The sequence below is a fragment of the Ahaetulla prasina genome, chromosome 2 (assembly GCF_028640845.1).
Source record: "Ahaetulla prasina isolate Xishuangbanna chromosome 2, ASM2864084v1, whole genome shotgun sequence".
NCBI classification, from domain to species: Eukaryota; Metazoa; Chordata; class Lepidosauria; order Squamata; family Colubridae; genus Ahaetulla; species Ahaetulla prasina.
In genome coordinates, this window is record NC_080540.1 from 179,514,926 (window position 1) to 179,538,728 (window position 23,803).

Below are 23,803 nucleotides of genomic sequence, written 5' to 3' on the forward strand. Positions count from 1 at the left end.
TGGAGCGCTGCAGATTCCCCTCCTCAATTTAAAACGTTTTATCGTCCCGTAAAGATTGTCTCGTCCCTAGGCCGGCATTGAAACTAATTCCTGCAATCCGAAATTTTTGCAAACGTGTTTGAAAGCCTCCGCCGTTGCCGCCCGCTTTCCTTCTCGGGCCAGATCGGGAAAGCCAGCCGTAGCCCGCTCGAGGCTTCCAGTCCCAGCGCGGCGCAAGAGGAGTGGAAGCGCTTTTCCGCGCGTTTGCAAAGGGCGTACCTCCCTCTTGTCTTGGCTTTCGCCTTTCCCCACCGCGGAAACTCCATTCCCTTCCCCGGGTTGGCCTCGCCTTTAGATCCGCCTCCGCGCCCGCCCGGCCCCGCGCCTTCCTTTAGCGATCCGCCTCCCCTGAGAGCCGACTCGGCCTGTGCTCGGCAAGCCGAGGGACTCTTATTCTGAAAGCGGGGCGGCTAGTGCTCTCACTTGCTTAGTCATGGTGACTTACACCCCATCTTCTTCTCCTCCTCCTCCCGCCCTCCCCGCTTTCCCCACCCGCAGTGGCGGCTGCCTGCACTATGGAGGAACAGAGGAGGTGGGGCGCTCAGCTGGACGGAGGTGGGGAAGGAGGCGGCGGCCGAAGCGGGCATCAGGGGCAACCGTGGAGGGGTGAGTGGGACCCTCGCGCCAGCGGTTCTGGACCCGTGCGCGGGCGGGAGCTTGCCGCGCGCGCTCGGCTGCGCCTCCTCCTCTCCATCCCTTCCGAACAACCGAGCGCGTAGTTAGGACAAAGCGGTTCGGAGCCACCTTTTTGCCGGAGTTGGAAGGCTGCGCCGGGGCTGCAAGGCTCCCCGCTCTCTTCTCCCAGCAGCTCCAAGGGGCGACCGGTGGTCGATGGCAGGGAGGGAGAATGACTCGAAATCTTGCGACCGGCCGCGAGCGGGACAGGTGGCTCGTTCTGGGCTTCGGAGCGGCGGAAGCCCGAGCGCCTTCTCCGCCTTTGTTGTGTGGTGAGCACACCACGGCGGCCGCTCGACGAGGCGCTGTTGTGATTGCGAGAGGGAGTAAGGTACGAGGGGGGTGCAGACTTCCGGCCTTGGCAGTTGGAGCGGGAGACGGGCGAGCTTGAGGCCTGGAGGTGTCGGCTCGAAGTTGGAAGAACGCGATTTTGAACCGTGTCAGTAGGATTCCCGGGTGATGTCGGTGTCGCTGCGCATCTGGTCCGAGCGCGTACAAGGGATCTCGGGCTGGCGTCTTACATTCTGTGAAAGAAATGAACGGCCCGCATTATGACTGGGAACGTAGTGAGGAAATCGGAGCACGCTGGGCCAAGTTGTCCTTAGTGGAGGAACACGTGTGAGCCGTAAACGAAATGTCCGAGTTTGTATGTGGCCGCCGGAGAGCTGCACTTAGATATTGGGCAGCAGTTCCGTGCAGGAAGGCTTGTCGTCCAGCCCGCTGGGCCTACCACAGTGACATCAACCAAGCTTTCTTCAGCGTCTCCTTTAGGTGACCTCATCCTTAATTGTCAGCTAAAGCTTGGGGTGTGGAGAAGCAGGGAATACAGAGTTGTGTGTTGATGGAGTCTTAATTGATAATCTGTAAAACAACAACACACAATTCAAAATATATTGCAGACTCTGATTTTTGGAAATTCAAGACTTAAAAAAGCTTTCCCCCCCTCCATTTCTTAGGGCCCTTCCATATCTGTTGCATTCCAGAAATGTTTCATAGGAGTTCCAGTCTCCTACAAGCCCAGGTGCCTGAGCTAGTGCTAACTTGATGCTATCCGAAAAGCAACCAAAGAGATGCAACTTTCTGTCTTGAAGAAAAATTGTTCATCCCACAATGGGCTTGCATTTACTGTATTCCAAGCTTCCATGTTGTTATGGCTTCTATGTTCTGTTAAATGGTATGGAAGGAAGTGCTTCCTGATTAAACAAGGCAAGCAAAATTGAGAGTAAAGATTAACTGTCATACTTTGGTTTTCATTCGCAACTAAAAGAGCAAGCTGGAGCTTTGTGGTGGTCAAACTGTTTTTTGGTGGTGTGGTGTTTTTTTTGCTGATCCAGTAATACTGTATTTGATTGATCTAGCAACTAAAGCAGGAGGATTGTGCTGACTACAACTTTCAGCTGTCTTTGCCTGTATGGATAATAAGGGTGCTGGGCATTGTATTTCAGCAACAGGTATTTGAGGACCACAGGTATTCCATAGGAAATAAAGTTAGGTCTCCTTTAAATTGAACTCAACTCTGGTGACAACCAGGCATTTCCCTATAGTTTTCTTGACCACATACAAGTAGCTTGCTACTGCTGTTGTCCTAAAGTGGTTTTCCCCCCCCCAAATGTTTCCCAGTCTAACCTTTGTTTTTCTGGAATTTTTCTATGTAAGTAATAACCAGGTCCAATGCTGCTTAGAACCTTTTTTCTATTTAAAAGAAAAAATATTTTGGTACGATTTAATAAGATTCCTAAACTGTAAAATGGAGTATGTTAGAAAGAAAGAATTCTTGTCAACATTTATGTAAAAATACAAGTGACAATTATGCAAAAATTAATAATGATGTTTTGGGAAATGGAGGGAAAGATTGTAGAATAAACTGGGATAAGAGGGAAATGAGTATTATTATGCAGAGGAAAAAGTTACTCTTTTTTTTGCTTTTAAGAATAAGGTAATAAAAATGATTGGTGATAAAAACTTATAAGGAGACAGTTAAACACAACGGAGGAATAATTGGGGGAAACAAGTAGTAATTACCCTTTTAAAATGTTAAATTTTTTGTTTTGTATCAAAATTGATTAGATGAAAAAAAATTTTTTAATATATGTTATTTAGAGGCAGAGGAAGATGATAAGAGGGAATGGTCTTTGCGAGTTCAGGACTATCCCTAAGTAAGAAAGAAATTATCTATGTGATCGCTGGGCAGTTTTAAGAAAGAGTTGTTAGATGGTCTGACCTGATTAAGTAATATAGATATAAGGTTCAGATTTGTGAAATCTAAGAAGTTAATAGAAGATTGATTAATGATGTTTTTGGGGAATTAAATATGGGGACTAGACGTCATTTAAATATCTTTCAGAATGGGATGGAATTGATTTTTCTTTTTTATTACATATGTGCAAATAATTAAATTTAAGAAGGAGAAGAAAATATATTGTATTAATTAGACCATAATGGGGAGTGAAAATTAATATGTTCAAGGATGTACCTGACCAATAATCTGTTCACAATGGTTTTTTTTATTATGTTTATAAAAAATAAAAAAATTCCAAAAAAAAAAAGAAATAATTCTGTTCTCTAATAAAGGTTGCACCAAAGATTGATCACTTAATTTCTATTACCAATGTGAGCAAGCCTAGAGAAGCTAAATTGGGAAAAAATCCTAACAAGGAATTAGATCAAACTGTTGTAAGTTGGAAGCAGGCAAATACTCATTAAGAAAGATACATTGCTTAATTGTCTTAAAGGTGGAAGGTGTTTTTAACATCTTCCAAAAACTGATTGATAGATACATGACAACATAATAGCTGGACTAGCTATAGAATAAAACTAGGAATGCAGGTATAAAAGATTCATCAGCTTCTTTCTTGGGATTCTCTGCAAGTGCAACAATTTTATGTTATTCTCATTGGGATATGGGAAATCCTTGGAAGAGGCCTTCCGACTTCCGCTGGGAATTCAGTATGCAGAGGAAGCAACTGTTATAGAGCATAGGTGACAATTGGCATGATTTCTTGGCATGGTTTTCAACAACTCTCAGCCTATTTCTGCTCTACTTGCAGTTGTCCTCTCCTTAAAAAAACTGTTCCTCAGCAGGCCCAGAAGTAATACAAGAATGGGGTGTTTTTGTCTTATTGTTTACAGAGAACAGCTGAGTGAGGCTCTTGTATCAAGTTCTAAGGTTGACCTCTCTTCCTGAAAGCACACGACTTTGGAAGGAGGACGGCTTTGTTTACCTGTAGCAGTAGATAGGCATCTGGCCTTCTAAATTATCCTCCTGGGCTTCACAACATGGTCAAAGTGTGCTTACTTAGAATGATTACTGCTTTAATTGGAAGTACTTGCAAGATTTAAAGAAATATGCACATATGTCCATTTTATTATTTAGTTCACATATATTTATTTATTTTTAGTTAACATGGGTTTTTTTGTTCCAAACTCAGATTTGGAAAATAATTAGAAAATAGCAAAAACTTTGATGGCCTGGCCAAACATAATACTGATATGATTGTGATTTTTTTTTTACTTTATTTTTATTTATTTTATCCCACCTTTATTATTTATACAAATAACTCAAGATGGTAAACATATCCAATAGTCCTTTCTCCTACCATTTTACCCACAATAACAACCCCATGAGGTAAGCTGGAGTGAAAGAGAGTGGCCCAAAATTACTCAGCTGATTTTCATGGTTAAGACAGGACTAGATGGTCTCTGTTTCTAGCCTGATGCCTTAACGGCTAGGCCATTTTGTTTTACATTTATGTGGAGGCTGATTGCACCAGTGGAGATAGAGTGGAATCTACCAACTGGATATGTGGGATCCGTCTTCTTTTCTGATATTCTTAATGATACTCATATGCTATCTCTGCATAACTAACGGTAGGGTAAGTTCTGACATATATGTGTTTTTTTTTATGTTATAGCCAGGATTTCAAACATGAATGGCAAACAGTTCTTGACTACTCTTGCTCTCCTGCTCTTGGGGAAAAATACAGGTGCTACTTCTAAGGATGTATCATAGACACATCCTTAGATCATAGATGCATTCACAAGCAACCTTGACTGGCTTCTAACAAGTCAGAATCAGAAGCCATGATTTCTTTTTGGCATCTATTCCCTGAGTTGTTTGGGAAGGAGGAGCCATGTTTATAATCCATTTATTAGAAATACAATGTTATAGTCAACTCTGTTAGTACCTCACTTATTTTATTAGGCGATAAGCCCATCAACACTGGAATTATTTTGATAGACTATTGGATTTACTACTTGTAAGAAAGAGTATCCTTCCCTTTCTAATCCATCATAGAATATTGATACTGGAACTATGGTAGACAAGAGTTCTTTAGAACCCTACTAGCACAGTAGACTGTTTGAACAAAAGTAAGATGTAACCATATAGCCTTGTTGTTCCAGAGGCCTTTAATGTGCTCACCGAGTTGGGTTTATCAGTGTTAAGATGGGTAAGTTTTATTTACCCTCTAACAAATTCAATAAGCTGATATTAAAGCCTGATAACTGCTGCTATATTTGGTCCATACAGAGAAGATTCTGCCAATAAAAATTTAATTTTATATTAAGGCAGCAGCTGTAATTTTTTTAAAAAAAATAATTGTTGGGCTGGGATCCTTGCACACCTAAATTTGGGTATAGGTGAGCAAATTGATGTTCACAAGTACAACAGTGAGAAGCCCTGGTACAAAATTTAAATTCCATATTTTATATTCCAAATTTATATTCATATTTTCCAACTTTACTATATTTTTGTTATATTATTAGAATGTTTGCTTCCTCAAACCTCTTTCAATTTTTCACCCCTATCCTGAGTGCTTTGTAACCCAGGGGAAACAAGATACTTCCTTGTGCCCAATTAGATGACTCCGTTAAGACCACATTTCTGGCTTCATAATTCATTTCAGAATTATGCATCCTCTGGGCACAGTTTCCATTTCCAGTTAGAAAGAACAAGCCTGTATTTGTTTATGTTGGGCTCCTGCTCCTGGTCCTCTCATCCTGGTCTGATGAATTCTTGATCACTTCTCTTCCAGCATGAGAGGTCAGCCATGAGAGCAGAGCTTTGAATCAGAGCAATGCCTATGGGAAAAATGAGGTTGTTTGTGAATTTTGCTCTGGCTATTCAGGAAGGACATCAGGAACTGGTAAGACCAATCATCCATAATGGGGTATATCCATCCTAAGGACCCTATCTACATGGAAAGCAGGAAATGGGTATTATTGAAGAAATTCAAACTTAAATATCTATCTCCTTGGCAACTTGTAGCTTGTTTTCATTAGGTCATGGGAGGTGAGTCAAGCTTGAAGAAACAGGGCAAAATGTCAAAATCTTCCATTTACATTCCACACAAAGGTAAAGAGATCTCAGGCTGCTTGAATTTAATTGCTTCTGTGCTAAAATTGCTGGATCCACCTATCAGATCAGAAGCACATACAGTACAGTACATTTAAGAGCAACCTGTCCTTTAAGTCTGGAGCCCATTTTGAACCTGGGGTTTATGTTCATTAGCGAATAGAGTCTTAAGTATGCTGATTTGCCACCTGAAAGCCTAAAGATTCCTGCTATATGCTGTTATCTTGTCTCTTGATGGAATAAGCCTGGATAATTTTCACTATATGCACCAGCTGTACTGGTTTCCCCAGGCATTTGTTTAATCCCTGAACATACAGCAACTGTGTATATAGTTGTGTATGAAAACACCTTTCTTGTTGTATGTGACCATGTGAACTGAGTCTGCAACTGCTACAATAATCTAATCAAAAACACATAGCCCCCAGTCTCAATGCAATGCCATTTTTAAGAATCTTCATCGGAGAGGCATAATAAATAATTGCCGCCCATCTCGCTGCAAACACTACCTCACCTTCTGTTAAATTTCAAGGGGCTTTTTTTTCTTCACTTCATTGGATTGATTTAGACTTTTGATTAAAATGCCTTTCATGAATAAGCCACATCTGTGGATTAAAAGAAATGGACAGGTGGCAGTGAAGGGGTTTACAGGGATGTCTTATCCTTCAGAGCGTCATCCATTATGACCCATCTTTCTCATTTAGTCAAAGTTTCTCTTGGCTTCCAGTTTGGCCTGAATACAAGGGCAAGCCATTTCTGAAATCTTGCCAGGAAAACTTCAGGGACTTGTCCTGGCAGTTGCTAAGAGTCACCACTACTTGTAGGCACCCCAAAAAACCACAAACTATTGTGAAGGAAGAATATGAATTAATCTTACAATTATATATTGATTCCAGTGCAAATAGTGGAGGAAATACCTACAAACTTCAGTGTCCCTGGAATGACTAAGCAGTCCTAGGTTATAGCCTGCTGAGTCATAATGACTGTGTTAAATAGCACAGAGTGGCATTGTATGGTGCTCTCAGTAGAAAGTTATCTGTGCTTCTGGTTGACCTGAGGGAATCACACAAAAAGGACATCTTGCTCCCTCTTGTAATTGAAAATGGTGGGGGGGGGGAGGAAATACTTAATCTGCGCAATATTCCCTTGTAAGTATGTTGATTTTTAAACTTTTTAATTTTCTCCATTTCAAGGGTACCTGATACTCTTTGGAGCTAAGATTGCAGGTTCTTTGTCTGGCAAACCTCACATATATGCACGCCTGGTTTCACAGATGTGGGGAGGTTAAAGATGATCTTCTGGAGGAAGGGTATATTCATTGAGCAAAGGAGATGCCTCCTGAGTGAGGCAGCAGTGCAAAGCCAGAATTGAGATATTGCCTTGGGTTGTATATTACCTAACTAGATGTCTTGCTTCTTTGTCCCCTGTGCAGGTATCAAGACTTTGCTGCATGCCAGGCCTCTGTAGGAAGGTCCCCCGTTTAGCTGCCTCTGCTGGTGCTCCTTCTCTTTTCCTGCATTCCTTCATGCAATGACCACGCAACTGCTTCTGTGATGTATGCCCCAGAGTGCAAGGCGGAGGTGACTCCTTCACACAATGGCAGTCGCACCTTCAGCTACACCCTGGAGGATCACACCAAACAAGCTTTCAATATTATGAATCAGTTGCGCCTAAGTCAGCAACTTTGTGATGTCACCTTGCGGGTCAAATATAAGGACATTCCCCCGGCCGACTTTCAGGCCCACAAGGTGGTGCTGGCCTCCTCCAGTCCAGTCTTCAAGGCCATGTTCACCATGGGCCTCCGGGAGCAGGGTATGGAGATAATCCCCATTGAGGGCATCCACCCCAAAGTAATGGAGCGCCTCATTGAATTTGCCTACACCGCCTCCATTTCCGTGGGTGAGCAGTGTGTGCTGCATGTTATGAATGGGGCCGTCATGTACCAGATAGACAGTGTGGTGAAGGCCTGCTGTGACTTTTTGGTGCAGCAGCTGGACCCCAGCAATGCCATTGGCATCGCCAACTTCGCTGAACAGATTGGCTGTACTGAACTGCACCAGCGGGCACGGGAATATATCTACATGCATTTTGGAGAGGTGAGACCCTGTGCGAGGAAAGGGCACCAAGGGGAACAGGAGCGGCCTGCGTATACTAGTGTCCAAAGAAGGTCTGAATTAGAATATGGCTTTGCTTTTGACTGCCTTTCACAATTTATCCTTGATTATGAAAGAACAGCTCTTCTATCTCTTACAAAGAGGCAAGATACTATTTCTTCCCCACCCCCCACCCCTTTTTCTGTGCTGCAAATCTTTCCTAGTCACCACCTGGATGTCTGATATATACTCATTGTATTTCTGCAGACATAAGGGGCTGGAAACTTGGTTACTTTGTGGTGATTGCTTAATAAACACTGAAAAGTTGGAAAAATAATTCTGTAGCCATTACTGGCTTCTGCCTCTTTTCTAAATTTGCAAATAGAATAAAGCTAACAGGTTGGTTGATACTTTTATTCAATTTATATCCTGCCTTTCATTCAGGAGTCCTAAATGGCATACCTAGCACTATTCCTTCCTTTTTTCCCACAACATCTTCCCTATCAGAAATTGGACATAGAAAGAGCATAATAGACCCAAAGTCACCAAATGAGCTTCCATGGCTGAGGGTGGTTAAGAACCTGGAACTCTATGTGACTAGCAGCCACTAAAATTGCCCATTGCAGTATTTCTGCTGGGAGAACCAATCCTCTACTTAAAAAGTGCAAAATACAAATAGGGAGACTATATCGCATGAAACTGCAGGGAAGCGGGTGTTTCCTTGTCCTTATGAAAAATCTGTGCATAGACTTCATCTCAATGAATGTAGTAGCGCTGCTCCATGTTTGTTCATAAATATTCAAAAATATCCTCCCTCTTTTTTTTTTTATTTTGTCACCTTCAGAAGAGAAGTTGGCAGTCTTGTTGCTAAGATCCCAACAATAACTAGCCTGTAAGAATTTTGCTTGCTTCCTTCTTAAATTATAAGAGTAAATGCCAATCTCTATTTTGGGGGGAAGAATTGAGAATACTGTGGACTGTCAGGGGAGGTATGGCTTCCTCTTTCCACTACGGGGTTCATTTTCCAGCCATTTCAGAAGCCTAGAGGAAGCAGGGAGTGGTCATGAATTAGCTGTTTCTGTGCTAGATCTGCCACTCCCTGCTGATCCAGCACAAAGTAACATGGATTGGCAAAGGACCCTGGCATTGCTTTCTCCCTGCTCCAGTAGCCCCTTTGATTTCTATGCTGAATACACCAGAAAGAGTTTTGTCATCAGACACCAATAAAGCTTTGCTTTGTGTGATTAGTGAAAGCCCATCCAGAAGGGCTGACCAAGTAGAACAGGATTCCTAATTTTATAGCCCATCTGTCTTCCTTGGGTTTCCTTCGTTTGTGAGTCCCAAACCTGAGTGACTGGATAAAGGAGGGCCAGGTTGTGGTTACTCCCCTTCATCTCTCTGCACAACCTTTGTTTTTTTACACACTAACTTGGTTAGAATTCCTGGTTGCTGTTGGCAAAAGATTTAAAGGCAAAACTGCAGCAGAAGCATGGGAAGAAATCATGAGATAGAATATCCAGGCACACTACATGTTCTTTTATGTATGAGAAACATTAGAAATGAGAAAAAATATTATAATTAGTTTGGGGGTATTTTGTGTTGGACAGTTGTGCAGTTTAAAATGTTTTGGACAGTTGTGCAGTGAACAAGTCACATTTGGGTTTAGGTTAATATAAACATTCAACCTTTGTGACAAAGATGGAGCATTTACTGCTTATAGTCAGTCTAATGAATTAACCTGATCAGGTGTTCAAATGTAATGACAACCTAAACCTCCTACAGGGAAACCTTTTGTTAGAAACAAAGTTAATTCAATACCTGGATTTTATAAGGGAACAATTGTTTTCCTGTTTCTTCATCCTAGCAGACCATAAGAGAACTTGTATGTAATCTGACATCCATTTTGGAATGCTTCAGAATTTAAGATTGGGCTTCATTAGATACAAAACTCTTACAAAAGTGGCTTGAATCCCTCATTTGAATCCCCTTCCAATCTGATTGTCTGATTGCCATGTTTCCTGAGGAAGAATTCTTCTAAAAATTGGAAACTTGCATGCTTTATTAAACTTCATTTGGTCTACTAATGATATTGCCTCAAATGTATTTTGCAATAGGCATAAACATTGCACACTGTTTCCATTCATCGGTGGACAGTCTGGTGAGCCCTGATAGCAAACTGAGAATGAAAAGTCTAGCTTCCTGTTGGCTTATTTGTAATCGTTGCATTAGTACCAAGAACCACATTCCAAGCTGTGGGGATTTTAATTGTCTTCCTGCTGCTGACTTAAACTGTCATCCAGGAAAGTCATTTCCTTGATTTGCCTGTCATGTATTCCCAAGGGATATATACATATGAATACATATAGACACATATATACCACACAACAGCCACATATGGGGGAATGATAGATAGAAAGAAATGAGGTGTAAAATTAAAATACAAAGAAATGAAGAGATACGTTAGAAAGTACCTGATGTGTCTATCTTAAAAATGCCTTTTTCAAACCCAGTTCTGTTTGTTCCATTTCTTATTTCTACTGTACTGTATTTATCCTATGAGATGTCCATAAGTTTAACTCATGTTTTACTTATTCATGATATCCAGAGTCTTGCCCATGGATTGTCACTTACTCTACCAAATTATAATTTAATATTCCTGACAGATTGAGTTGAATTAAAAAAAATCTGTTTTGCTCCTCAGAGATGATCTGCTTTCCTTGGGGATCACATCTGATAAATTGAGTTTAGAAGGTGCTGTGTGGGAGTTAAAATACGCAGGGTGATTATTTCAGCCAGTTGTCAACAACAGTTAGAATAATGCTATACTAATAGTTAATAATAGTATATAATATATATTATATATAATAGTATATATAATAGTAATAATAGTTAATAATAATAATAGTATAGTATAATAATACTATACTAATAGTTTAGAAGGTGCTGTGTGGGAGTTAAAATAAGCAGGGTGATTATTTCAGCCAGTTGTCAACAATAGTATTGGCGCCTATATCGACCCTATAAGGATCCACTCATTCTCCTTTTAGGATTTTTGTTAGTCTAGTAATTATCAGTCCAAAATCTTTTATCTAGGCAACAACCTTTTATGACTGACAAAATAAAAATATGTTTATAGATTCTGGAATGCTACTAAATCATCATACTGATAATTTCAGAGGCTAAAAATTCTATTTTTTTCCAAAACTTTATTTATATTCTTTAAACTTAGGGCAGTTCTTCATAGCAGACTTTAACTACTGGTTGAATCTGGCTGAAGATGAACCTGTTGGTCAGATGTTCTGTTTTGAACTTGTTTTTTAACAGGCCCTGAATGGTGGATTCCTCTGCTTCTTTATCCCACCTGCCCGTGCTAGAAAAGCAGTTGTGTTGCTTTCTTTTCTGTGAGCAGATCTCTGCAGGCATGCACTTTCCCTCTGTGTGACATGCAGCAATCATCCAGTGATCTATGCAGAAAGAGTCCTAGGGCTCATCTAGAGCAGATTTTGGCTTGCTTCTGATGAGCATATCATCCATCTGGTGTTGCCATCATTAGAAGGGGAAGCCGCCCATCCAGACTTTTGTGGTTTTGCTCATAGTCCCTCTTCTCCTCTGGTAGGTGTCGAAACAGGAAGAGTTCTTCAACCTTTCACATTGCCAGCTGGTGACCCTGATCAGCCGGGATGAGCTGAATGTGCGCTGTGAGTCAGAAGTCTTCCATGCTTGCATTAACTGGGTGAAATATGACTGTGAGAACCGGCGACTCTATGTCCAGGCCTTGCTGAAAGCTGTGCGCTGTCATTCCCTCACACCACACTTTCTCCAAATGCAGCTCCAGAAGTGCGAAATCCTCAAGTCGGACTCCCGTTGCAAGGACTACTTGGCCAAGATCTTCCAGGATCTCACCCTGCATAAACCCACTAATGACATACCCTGCCGTGCACCCAAGGTGGGTCAGCTGATCTACACGGCAGGGGGCTACTTTCGCCACTCCCTGAGCTACCTGGAGGCTTACAATCCTTCTGATGGCTCCTGGATCCGATTGGCTGACCTGCAGGTGCCTCGCAGCGGCTTGGCTGGCTGCGTAGTGAGCGGACTGTTCTACGCGGTGGGGGGGAGGAACAACTCTCCTGATGGCAACATGGACTCAGATGCCATTGACTGCTATAACCCCATGACCAATCGATGGTCTCCCTGTGCCCCTATGAGTGTGGCTCGTAACCGAATTGGTGTGGGAGTAATTGATGGTATGATCTACGCGGTGGGCGGCTCATTTGGGAGCACTCATCACAACAGCGTGGAGAGGTAAGGGAAAAAGAAGCACTGAAATAATCCATATTCTTCCCAAATCTGGCTTGTATATTCTGCTCTCTTGCAAGGGCAGCCTTCACAAATGCAAAATGGTCTTAATAAGACTCTAGAGACCTGGGTATTGTTTTTTGCTCTGGTAAATGGTGTATCCTCTTGAAGATTTCGCCTGTTTTTTAAAAATTACATTTTTATTCAGACTTGGCACGAATAGACTTAAGCTAGTTTATGAGAGAAGAGATGTCTCAATGTGATTGGATAGCTTGGGCTGTTCCCATGTGGAGGGAAAGAGTTAGCTGCTGACTTTCCCATCAGCCTGTCCATAGTAATATCAGAATGAGGCCTTCTTGGCAAAGGTAACAGGGACACCTGGATTTTTTTCTCATGTATTTTGAAGGATTGATAAAGGAAGAAAATGCATAGAAGAGTTAATGGTGCAGATGGGGAAAAGATTGAATGTTTTGGAGAGCCTCTAAAATGGTAGTAGAGGCCTAAAGAAAATCCATCATGCTTCATCTCCTTCCTAATTCATCCTTCATCCACCTTTCTCCCTTCTTCAGTGGCTGCACAGAACTGGCACAGTAAATTAGCAACTGTCAGTTAGCATCCTTGTTCAAACAACAGACAGCAAAAACAAGTACCTGATGTAGCATCTCTTTTTCCTCCAGGTACGAGCCGGAGCGTGATGAATGGCAGTCAGTGGCTCCTATGCTGACGCGGCGGATTGGGGTCGGCGTGGCTGTGCTGAACCGTCTCCTGTATGCTGTGGGGGGCTATGATGGCACTAACCGCCACAACACTGCCGAATGCTACTATCCAGAGCGTGATGAATGGGAAGCGATTGCGTCAATGAAAACTATCCGGAGTGGAGCAGGTATGGGCAGTAGCAGGAATTCCATACTTGGGACTACAGATGTAAAATCTCCAGGCATTGCTAAAAGGCCCTCCAGGCATTGCTAAACTCTAATCTAGCACTAAATGCAATAGACTTTCTGCTGCAGATTAAGATTGCAAGAGATCCTGATCCTGAGAATGTTTTTATCCCCTGGATGTTGGAATAAGTCATGCCTGTCTTAATGCTGTTCTTTCCTAATGCAGGCGTTTGTGCTCTGAATAACTGCATATATGCCATGGGGGGCTATGATGGAACAAACCAACTGAACAGTGTGGAGCGCTATGATGTGGAGGTGGGCACCTGGTCCTTTGTTGCACCCATGAAGCACCGTCGGAGTGCCCTCGGGGTCACTGTATATCAAGGCAAGATCTATGTGCTAGGTACGTTGGCTAAGGACTATAGCAAGGAGCTCTTGGCTGGATGTGGGAAAGTACAGACAGCAGTCACACAAGCTATGGGCATTGGGTCCAGGGCTGGCTTAGCTCACTTTGTTAATGGGGTGGAAACAAAAGCCATAATTTATCTGCTACAGCTAATAATCTATTCTTGTACATATTTGCTTGGATGGCTTAGTGAGCTCTTGAGCACATTATATTGAGATGCACTTGATTGAAATCAGTGATGCAGATGCATGTAGAAGTGCTCTTACTTATTAGTGTGCACACTCTATCCCCAAATAGCAATTTTAGTAATTTTCCCCCATGTAAGTGTTGAAGTGTTTCCATCTGCTGAAACACTGGGCTCTTGGAAATCTTGAACAAAAAACCAAGGACAAATAACATTACATAATTATAATTCAGGGTCATTTATATTCTTATTTGTATGATGCCATCAAAGTTTTGCCCCAGTCAGCAGAGTAAATACATGTTGTCACCTTTTAGAACACACAATGGATGTAGCAAAGCAACAGGATTTATGCTAGCAAGAGGCAGAAGTTTCCCAACTAGAAGTCTTACCTGCTAATTATGGCTAAGACTCTTCTACCCTCTTTTCCTTGTTGCTGAGATTCCACATGGCTGGCTGTTATCTTTTGCCTAACAGAACTACTTTCTACCCAGGGAATTAGAGCTGTACTGAGTACAAAGCTGTCCTGCACGGTTGAAAGTCAAGGCTTTGGGAGTGTTGCTTCTGATTCAGCCGAGTTCAGTCAAGGGCCTTCAAGATAGCCTCTAGCATCTCTTGGTTAATTCCTGATTGTTTTTCCTGTAGGTGGCTATGATGGACAAACGTTTCTGGACAGCGTTGAATGTTATGACTCCGCCACAGATACCTGGACTGAAGTAACTTGTATGACATCAGGCCGCAGTGGGGTAGGCGTTGCCATTACCATGGAGCCATGCTGCAAGCAAACTGAGCAGCAAAAATGCCATTGTTAATGGTAGCATGGAATGTGTTCCACTTCCCTTCAAATGGAAGGGGAAAACAAATTGGAGAAGATTCAGTATTATGAAATACCTGTTGCCAAGTTATATTCTGCCAGAATAAAGGAAAAGTGCCAAAAAGATGAGAAACACTTTAAATCCCATTTGAACCAGCCTTGAGGCAACAATGAAGAACAGATCATGCTCTGTACTTTACAAGGATAGCTACAGCAAATCTGTGGTTGCCTCTCCATGCTGCTCCTGCCTCAATTTGGGATAAATGCATCAGTGAAGAAGGAAACCTCTGGGACAATTACAGGAGAGCTCGACTCGCACTGGGCGTCTCTTTTCTGGCCCTAGCAGGGAATGGACCTTCAGGAAATGACTTCCAAATCAGGATGGGTGGAAGTATTTTGTACATAGTGCAGCCCTGAGCCCTCCTTAGAAATGTGTATTATAGTTTGACGACCAGTTCAAGGTTAATTTTTTGCTTGTCAAGTTTGTCCATGTGCAGGTGAGGAAAGGGGAAAAGTTGTGGGACACACTCTTCTGTGACTGCTGATCTGCAGGTACGTTGCATTCAGAAAGTATTTAGACTTTCTTCATTTTTGTCAATTTTGTTACGCTGCAGCCCGATTCTAATTAATAATTTTTTCTCATTAATCTACACTCAATATCCCACAATGACAAAGTGAAATTGAAAACAATTTTAAATGTTTGCAAATGTATTAAAAAGAAAAAACTGAAACATCACATTGGCGTAAGTACTGAGACCCTTTACTCACCTTGTTTAAGCACCTTTGGCAGCAATTACAGCCTCGTCTTTTTGGGTATGACGCAACATGCTTTGCAAACCTGGATTGGGGGATTTTCTGCCATTCTTCCTTGCATTCTTCCTTCAAGCTCAGTCAAGTTGGATGGCAACCATTAGTGGACAGCCATTTTCGGGTCCTTCCAGAAATGTTAAATAGGGTTCAAGACAGGGCTCTGGCTCGGCCACTCTAGGACATTCACAGAGTTGTCCATAAGCCACTCCTGTGTTGTCTTGGCTGTGTGCTTAGGATCATTACGTTGGAAAGTGAACCTTCGGCCCAGTCTGAGGTCCTGAGCGCTGTGGAACAGGTTTTCATTGAGGATAGCCCTGTACTTTGCTCCATTCAGCTTTCCCTCAACCCTGATCAAGCTGTAGGAACATGTCAGCAACCATCAAGAGAAATGGGAGGCACCAGAGCTAAATTTCAAGTGTTGTTGCCAAGAGTCTGAATACATATGCCAATGTGATATTTCAGTTCTTTTCTTTTTAATAAATTTCAGATATTTCTAAAATTCTACTTTCACTTTGTTGTTATAGGGTACTGAGTATAGATTAATGAGAAAAATGAATTTCAACAACTATAATTAGGCTGCAGCATAACAAAATTGACAAAAGTGAAGGATCTAAATACTTTCTGAATGCACTGTAAGTGAACACTGATCACTACAACTTGAAAACCTCAGGTGGACCTTTGCCTATGCTGCTTTTCTATTCCACAAGGAAGGGCTTACCCAGATGGCTAACTGCGTTTTTTTCCCCTTACCTGTGGGTGGTACATCCTCTTAGGAAACTGGTTTTGAGATTCTTCTCACATGAATAAAACACTTTTTGTGATTAGTATTAATGTTTATTTTGCTTCAGTCTGTGTTATTCCATTAATACTCTTCAGAATACTGTTCTGCCAAAAAGTATAACATAGAATGAGCCACTGAAATATATTTTGCTCCTAGGAATATCTACTATATTATCTACTGTGTGCCAAAAGCTGCTTTTTTCACCAAGATGTATTCACCAGGTTCCAGAGGTAATCACTGATAAAGCAAGGAGAATGTTGGCTACTGTCAAGGTTGATAGATTGAGCAATATCTGGTCCATAATGGGCTGAGAACAAAGAAAACAGTTAAGGAAAAAGTTGCCTGAGTTTCATCCCTGATCCAACCCCCAGTTCCATGGAATGGAACATCAGGCTCCACAACCAAGAAAAACACATTGAGATTCTTCTAGGCCGGGAGTGTCAAGCTTGCATCGTCACATGACTTATCGGGACTTTTTTCTCCTTCGCTAAACCAAGCATGGGCATGGCCAGCGCGTGATGCATCCGGACCACGGGCCGTGAATTTCACAGCCCTGTTTTAAGCAGTTTCCTTTATGTTCCTGACTTATAGAAGAAATCTTTCCGAACTAAAGCAAATTACTTGCATTATAAAACATAAACTCTGGGAGCTATTAGGGAGGAGTTGTCTTCACTCTCTTTCGCCCTCAAACTATTAACAGTGGGGTGTCCTGCTTCTCTGGAATACGCTCCGTCTCTCCCTCCCAGAAATCCAGACATTACAGAAGGATACTTCCTTTGATCAGAGGTGGTTCACAAGAATAGTCCCAGTCAATCTGGCAGATCTGATAATAAAGATGTACAAGATACCTGGCAGACATAACAAAACATGAGTTGCTTGTTCTGGTGCAGATCCTATCAATATCTACAACTGCTGAAATCTGTTCATAGGCTAGGTTGGCTAATGATTCACAGGCCTCGTGTCAAATGAATCTGGAAAATGCAAAGCAAGGAAAAGCTGGCTGTGCAGTGATTTTCTGGAGTGCTGCTTTGCTTTTTGTTCAAAGCAGGATGTCTCAAAATAGTCAATATCAATTCCCAAAGGGAGTAGTAGTAGTCTAAAGTAGTTTTTATTAAATTATCTTCATAAAATAGATGTTTGAAGGCTGATTAATCTGAGGTTTCATGAAGGGGTTGTTAAATTGAGGAGTTTGGGGACCCTGATTAAAAACCTACTTCTTTTTTCCATTGTCCCATTTAAAAAAAACATGCAAGCATTCCAAGTATACTGCATGCATTAACTAGTTACAAGTGTCCACAAATGTATATTTTTACATTTGACGTTCATAACTTCAAAGTAAGATTGTCAAACTACATGTATCCTCTTGATAAATCAAAAGGAAATTTGGGAGTAGGGGGAAGTAACATATATTAATAGCTAATAATGTAACGTATGGTTTGATCACCGTTTTAATAATTTAGAATGTTTATCTAGTTGTCCAATTCAAATTACTTGCATAAAGGAAATAGATAACCAAGATAGAAGACGAGTAGCCTAATCTTTTAATTCACCTTTTGCAAATGAAAGAGATTAGGTAAGATTTTTACTCACGTAGCTGACATAGATCTGTCAGCTTCTTCTGTGGTTTTCTGCTGCTGCTGCCTGCTTTCTTCTCTCAAAGTCTCCAGCTGTTTTCTTAATTCAGTATTGTGTGAGTGAAGGAATCCAAGTAATTCTCCAAACTAACAGAGCAATAATAATAACTAACAATAATACTCCATCAATAATAGTTTCTATATTGTGGGAAATGATGCTGTGTTACCTAAACCATGTTTCAAAATAAGTGCCTGGAAAATTCTGCCCTTGGTATCCAGGCACCAGTGTACACTTCCGTGCCAACTAATCCATTGGTTGTCCCGTTTTCTTTTGCATCAATCAGAATCACAGCAAAAGAGTTAAGTGAACTGCTCCCAATGAACAAGTACAAACTGCCTAGCATTTTTGAAGAGGCCATACATGGAATTGCTCATTGGTTCACTTTTATTTTCAAAATCCAAATTAACTAATGCAAAATCTAATTAGTTTATAGAACAATATGTCATTGTTTTCTTGCCCTGAGTAAACTTTATAGATGGCAGGTATGGTTGGAATCCTGTTTAGAGCACCAATTTTAACAAGCCAGGAAGATTCTTAGACAACATATTACTCAATGGACAAAACATGGAGAGGCACTTATTTATACACATACACACCATATTATTTTATACCAACAACAGTTAAGATAGGTGGCTAAGGGGCCAAAAGCAACTAGACCAACAACAGGTAATCCTTGCTTCATGGTGGCAATGGGACCAGCAACTCCATCATTAAGTGGTTGTAAAGTGACATCATGAGACACCGACTTATGATGGCTCTCTCCCAGCATTTTTAGCTGCTAAGTGTATCCCACAGTTGTTAAGCATGAAATATTGTGGTAGCCATTGCGATTTCCTGCCTGACTCCCCATTTAACTTTATAGGAAGTGGCAGGGAAGGTTATGTTTATGTTATAAAGATTGTAAAGTGTTGGTTCTGACTGTTAAAGCCCTGTACTGCATAGGTCCTACTACTGCATAGGACTACTTGATAAACCGTCTTGTCCTGCTAAGACAAGCTCGCTCTACTCATGCCAGCAGAGGAGGTCTGCTGAGGACCCTATCAGTCAAGGAGTAGATCACTGGAGATGGTTGATGACTAACTTGCTGACCCCACCTCCCTCCTGAGCTTCCTGCTTCCGCTCCGCTCATCTTTTTAACTTCATATTACTGTACTTCCCATTTATTTTTGTTTCATTCCTTTACTGTTGTTATTTTTAAAATCTTATCTTTTTTTCCATTTTATTTTTGTACACCACCCTGAGTAACCCCACAGCAAAATGGGCACCAAATCACAAAGCCATTTGGACAAAGCTCATTTTTAGCTTGTTTTTGCCTGTGCTTCTTAGCACTTATTCCTTTCTCTGCCAGTACTTTATTCAATATACTTGCTATTATATCAGCTTCTGACTAACAGAGTATAATAGAGAGGTGTTAAATCATATAAAACTAGACACATCACTAGAAGCTAAAATCATAAGATTGCTTTATTTGACCTTGTTATGCATGCAAATTCATAACAACGGAAAGGCAACATGCTAGGAATGGTTAGTGAACAAAGAAGGGGCAAGCAGAGAACACACTGCTTTGATAAGGTCAAATCTGATACAAAGTTTAACATACAACAATTGAAAGCAGCTGTGCTTGACCGGGTAGCATGGAGAGCACTTGCCTATAAAGTTGCCAAGAATTGAACGTGACTAAAAGTTAAAATATACAAACATATCAGCTTGTAGTGTATTATGTTTATTATTCTAAATTTTGCTGATGTCTGCCAAAGTACATTGACTTTGGGATCCAACACAAATCTAAAGCTCAAAACATTTGACTTATTGGATATTAGTTGAATACTAAAAAGAAATCAAATTTTCCCTCACAGATGTTCTCAAACCACCTCTGACTCGGGCCAATATTTTACAGTATTATATATGGCTTAGAAAGGAGATAATATTTAGAGTAAGGATGTGCAAAATACATCATCCTACAGTATTACTCTGGACCACATCAGTGCAGCTATTCTGGAGATGGTCTGGTAATTTTCTAGAAAGTAATTATCTCACCCAAAAGCAGTTTGTTTTGTTCCAGATATGAGTTTCCAGTTAGAAAAATAAGCTTCTAGAAAATCACTCAACCATGTCTTGAAAGGTACAGTCCAGAAAAAATAATTAAATGTTAGATTTCAGACCTACCAAGTCTGGAGAGGGTCAGATCATCTTAACTCAAAATAGAAAAATGTAGGTTAGACAGCATCACCACCAGATGGATTTGTAACTGGCTGACCAACCACACTCAACATGTAGTCCTCAATGGAACTGTATCTACATGGAGGGAGGTATGCACTGGGGTACCCCAGGACTCTGTTTTAAGCCCAGTACTTTTCAACTTCTTCATCAATGATTTGGACAAGGGGATAGATGGGGAACTCATCAAATTTGCAGACGACACCAAGCTAGCAGGAATAGCCAACATTCTGGAAGATAGGCTTAAAATACAGAAGATACAGAAAAATCTTGACAGACTTGAACATTGGGCACTATCTAACAAAATAAAATTCAATGGTGAAAAAAGTAAGGTTCTAAATTTAGGCAAGAAAAACAAAATGCACAGGTACAGTATATGTGATAACCTTGCTCAATAGTGGTGACTGAGAGGGATCTTGGAGTCCTAGTGGACAATCACTTAAATATGAGCCAGCAGTGTACTGCAGCTGCCAAAAAAGCCAACACAGTTTTAGGCTGCATAAATAGAGGGATAGAATCAAGATCATGTGAAGTGTTAATACCACTTTATAATGCTTTGGTAAGGCCACATTTGTAATACTACATCCAATTTTGATTGCTACGATGTAAAAAAAAATGTTGAGACTCTAGAAAGAGTGCAAAGAAGAGCAAGAAAGATGATTAGATGACTCGGGGATAAAACACATAAGCATGGTTGCTGGAACTGGGTATGTCTAGTCTTATGAAAAGAAGGACTATGTTGTGACTCCGGTGCCCGAGCCTGTCCTCATGGAGGAGGATGGTTCTGAGAATGATGGGGAGGAGCCAACAAGGCCTCCCTCTCCAGGACCTTCCTCTCTGGCACCGCCCCAGGTTCCAGCTGCAGGCCAGGAGGAGGAGCTGACAAGGCCTCCCACTCCCAGACCCTCCTCCTCCCTGGCAACGCCTCAGGTTCCAGCTGCTGAAAATCAATCGTGGATTGACCCGAAGCAGCGACGAAAAGATAAGCGTGCGCAGCAAAGGAGGAGGTGTGGCAGGCCCAGAGATTGCTGAGTCACTAAGCCACACCCCACAGGGGATAAAAGCGGGTGGAGTTGCCATCTGGCCCTTGTGACAGACAAAAAGCTACCAAGTGTGAACTGCAGATCAGTCGTTTGGGAGTTAAAAGGCCTGGACTGTGCAAAGGATTTTTCTGTGAGCTCTTGGCAACGGATTTTGGACACGTGGGCTGTCTCCGTAAGAGATAAGGAACTCGGAACTTGGCAGATCTTTGCACTGTCGCTGCCAAGTCTGTCATCCACTACAGAAAGTCAGGTCTGTTGTAAATATAAAGGACTGTGGGACATGCCTCTCTGCATCTTCTCTGTGAGGTGGGGAGGGGGACAGAACAGACTAGGGGTAATATTATAGCAGTGTTCCAATATCTCAGGGGTTGCCACAAAGAAGAGGGAGTCAAACTATTCTCCAAAGCACCTGAGGGTAGAACAAGAAGCAATAGGTGGAAACTAATCAAGGAGAGAAACAACTTAGAACTGAGGAGAAATTTCCTGACAGTTAGAAAAATTAATCAGTGGAACAACTGGCCTCCAGAAGTTGTAAATGCTCCAACACTGGAAATTTTTAAGAGATTAGATAACCATTTGTCTGAAGTGGTGTAGGGTTTCCTGCCTGGGCAGGGGGTTGGACTAGAAGACCTCCAAGGTCCCATCTAACTCTTATTCTATTCTAATTCCTCACCAGAAGCCAACATGAAAGGATATTTAATGTTGATCCTCAATTTTTCATCCTTTTCATTTGTCTGAAGCAATTCTTCTTCAATTTTCTGTAGCTTTTGGATACTCGCCTTCAACTCCTCTTCCCTGTCAGAAAGTCTCTGTGCCACTTTCTCCTCAGTAATCATGAGCTCTGCATTAAAAGCAGAATACAGTATATATTCAGTTAAAATATAGCTGGTTGGCAAAACTGAATTTTCAGCAATAGTTTTCTTTCTCATCATCTATTAAAATTCTCGACAATTTTCTACAAATTCTATCATTTATTTTAATTGCAGCCAATGATTTTTGAAATATTTTATCAGTTTTCTTCAATTTGATGATCTCCAAAACATACTAAAATTTCTCATAATCCTTGCTAGTATAGCAACAATTCATTAATTTGACAACCTTAGTTTGTGGAAAATAATCCATAAAATATACAACAGGGGTGTGCAGTATGCACCATGCACAAACCATTCTCTTTAAAGAATAGGTGGTTTCAAACGACCCATATCCAAGCTAAAATATATCAGTTTGATTTATGTGACAAAACGGATCTTACTTGTTTACAATGAAAATTAAAATACAGATTTCCGGCATGAGGGAATAGTAAAAAAAACCAAAGTGGATAATTTCTTTGATGGTAGTGTTTGCAGTGATGATAAAGGCAATGGGGGAAAAAATGAAAAATGAAAAGAACATGAGAAATGAATGACCATTATTATTTGGTGATTATTCATTATTCATTGGTTATTCAGCTGCATAATCATTGTTATATTAGGAGGCTCTTTAGTGCTTCCTATAGACATCAATGGCTGCCTTCTCTGCTATTTTATTACATTAGGCGGCTCCCTAGGTGGCTCAGTGGCTAAGATGCTGAGCTTGCCGATCAAAAAGGTCAGCACTTCAAACCCCTAGTATAGGTCTCCTGTGTGAGCAGGGAGTTGGACTAGATGACCTCCAAGGTCCAACTCTGTTATTGTTAACTCTTACATACAGTTCAGAGTGGAAAGGAAAGGCATGGGAAAACCAGTCAAATAATAGATGCTGAGAGATGCAAAATTGATAATGATGGAATCACAAAAAATTATCTTTTTTCTGAATAAACCAGGGCAACATACATCAACCTTGCACTATTTGCCCCATAATATCTGTCAGGGATGTTCCTACAGGTTTTGATAAATTGAAAGAGGAAACAACCAAAACTTTCCAACTTTTTCCTTGCCAAACTGTGACCATTTCAAAACAGTAGAATTTCCAAAACTGCAATTTGATTCATGTTTGAAACAACATATTTTCTCCACTGAGTGCATAGCTGTAATCCAAATTCAGTGGGCTATAGTAGAGAACTGAAATACTAAAGAAAGGTCAAATAAGCACCTCCAGATCAATTTAGTCTTTGAGTTTAGCAATGTGAGAATGGGTAAGCTGTGGCCCTTTGGCTTACTTTTAATCCTACCATGCTCAGTTTTAACTCTTTGACTTGAATTCTTAGTAAACTTAAAAAAAAAACAGAGACAAATCTTTTTAACCTAGTAATATATAATTCAAATATGTTAATTTTAATTATATATGTGACTGCTTACATATATCAAAGTAAGACTGTTCTATTTTCAACATACAAGACTTCAAGAGGCACTGTTTTCCAAAGTAGTATAAAATTTAATTTTATCTCTGATCATCACTGGAGGTTTTTAAGAAGAGACTGGACAATCACTTGTCTGAAATGGTATATGGTCTCCTGCTTCAGCAGTGGGCTGGCCTAGAAGACCTCCAAGATCCTTTCCAGCTCTATTCTGATTAATTTGACCTTTATTATAACAAATGTTGCAAATCACAATATATTTTAAAACAATAAATTTTAAGCAGGATCTCTCTCTCTCTCTCTCTCT

General features: G+C 41.0%; 2 protein-coding genes across 5 annotated transcripts; one reads left to right on the forward strand and one right to left on the reverse strand.

Annotated features, from left to right (window-relative positions):
• Positions 1–426: 426 nt before the first annotated feature.
• Positions 427–16,376, forward strand: KEAP1 (kelch like ECH associated protein 1). 4 transcript variants are annotated; one of them, XM_058169533.1, is made up of 6 exons: positions 427–645; positions 7,497–8,160; positions 11,774–12,459; positions 13,131–13,336; positions 13,561–13,737; positions 14,567–16,376. In XM_058169533.1, the coding sequence occupies exons 2-6, from the start codon at positions 7,618–7,620 to the stop codon at positions 14,731–14,733; spliced, it is 1,779 nt and encodes a 592-aa protein (XP_058025516.1). In that variant the 5' UTR covers positions 427–645; positions 7,497–7,617; the 3' UTR covers positions 14,734–16,376. The 4 variants fall into 4 exon arrangements, with proteins under 4 accessions (XP_058025516.1, XP_058025518.1, XP_058025519.1 ...); XM_058169535.1 differs by having other exon boundaries at positions 521–594; XM_058169536.1 differs by lacking the exon at positions 427–645 and adding an exon at positions 655–1,045.
• SPC24 (SPC24 component of NDC80 kinetochore complex) lies at positions 16,358–22,165 on the reverse strand. The gene is made up of 4 exons (XM_058169537.1): positions 21,918–22,165; positions 17,917–18,009; positions 17,098–17,174; positions 16,358–16,633 (listed from the first exon to the last, which is right to left on the reverse strand). The coding sequence occupies exons 1-4, from the start codon at positions 22,151–22,153 to the stop codon at positions 16,527–16,529; spliced, it is 513 nt and encodes a 170-aa protein (XP_058025520.1). The 5' UTR covers positions 22,154–22,165; the 3' UTR covers positions 16,358–16,526.
• Between the last annotated feature and the right edge of the window lie 1,638 nt (positions 22,166–23,803).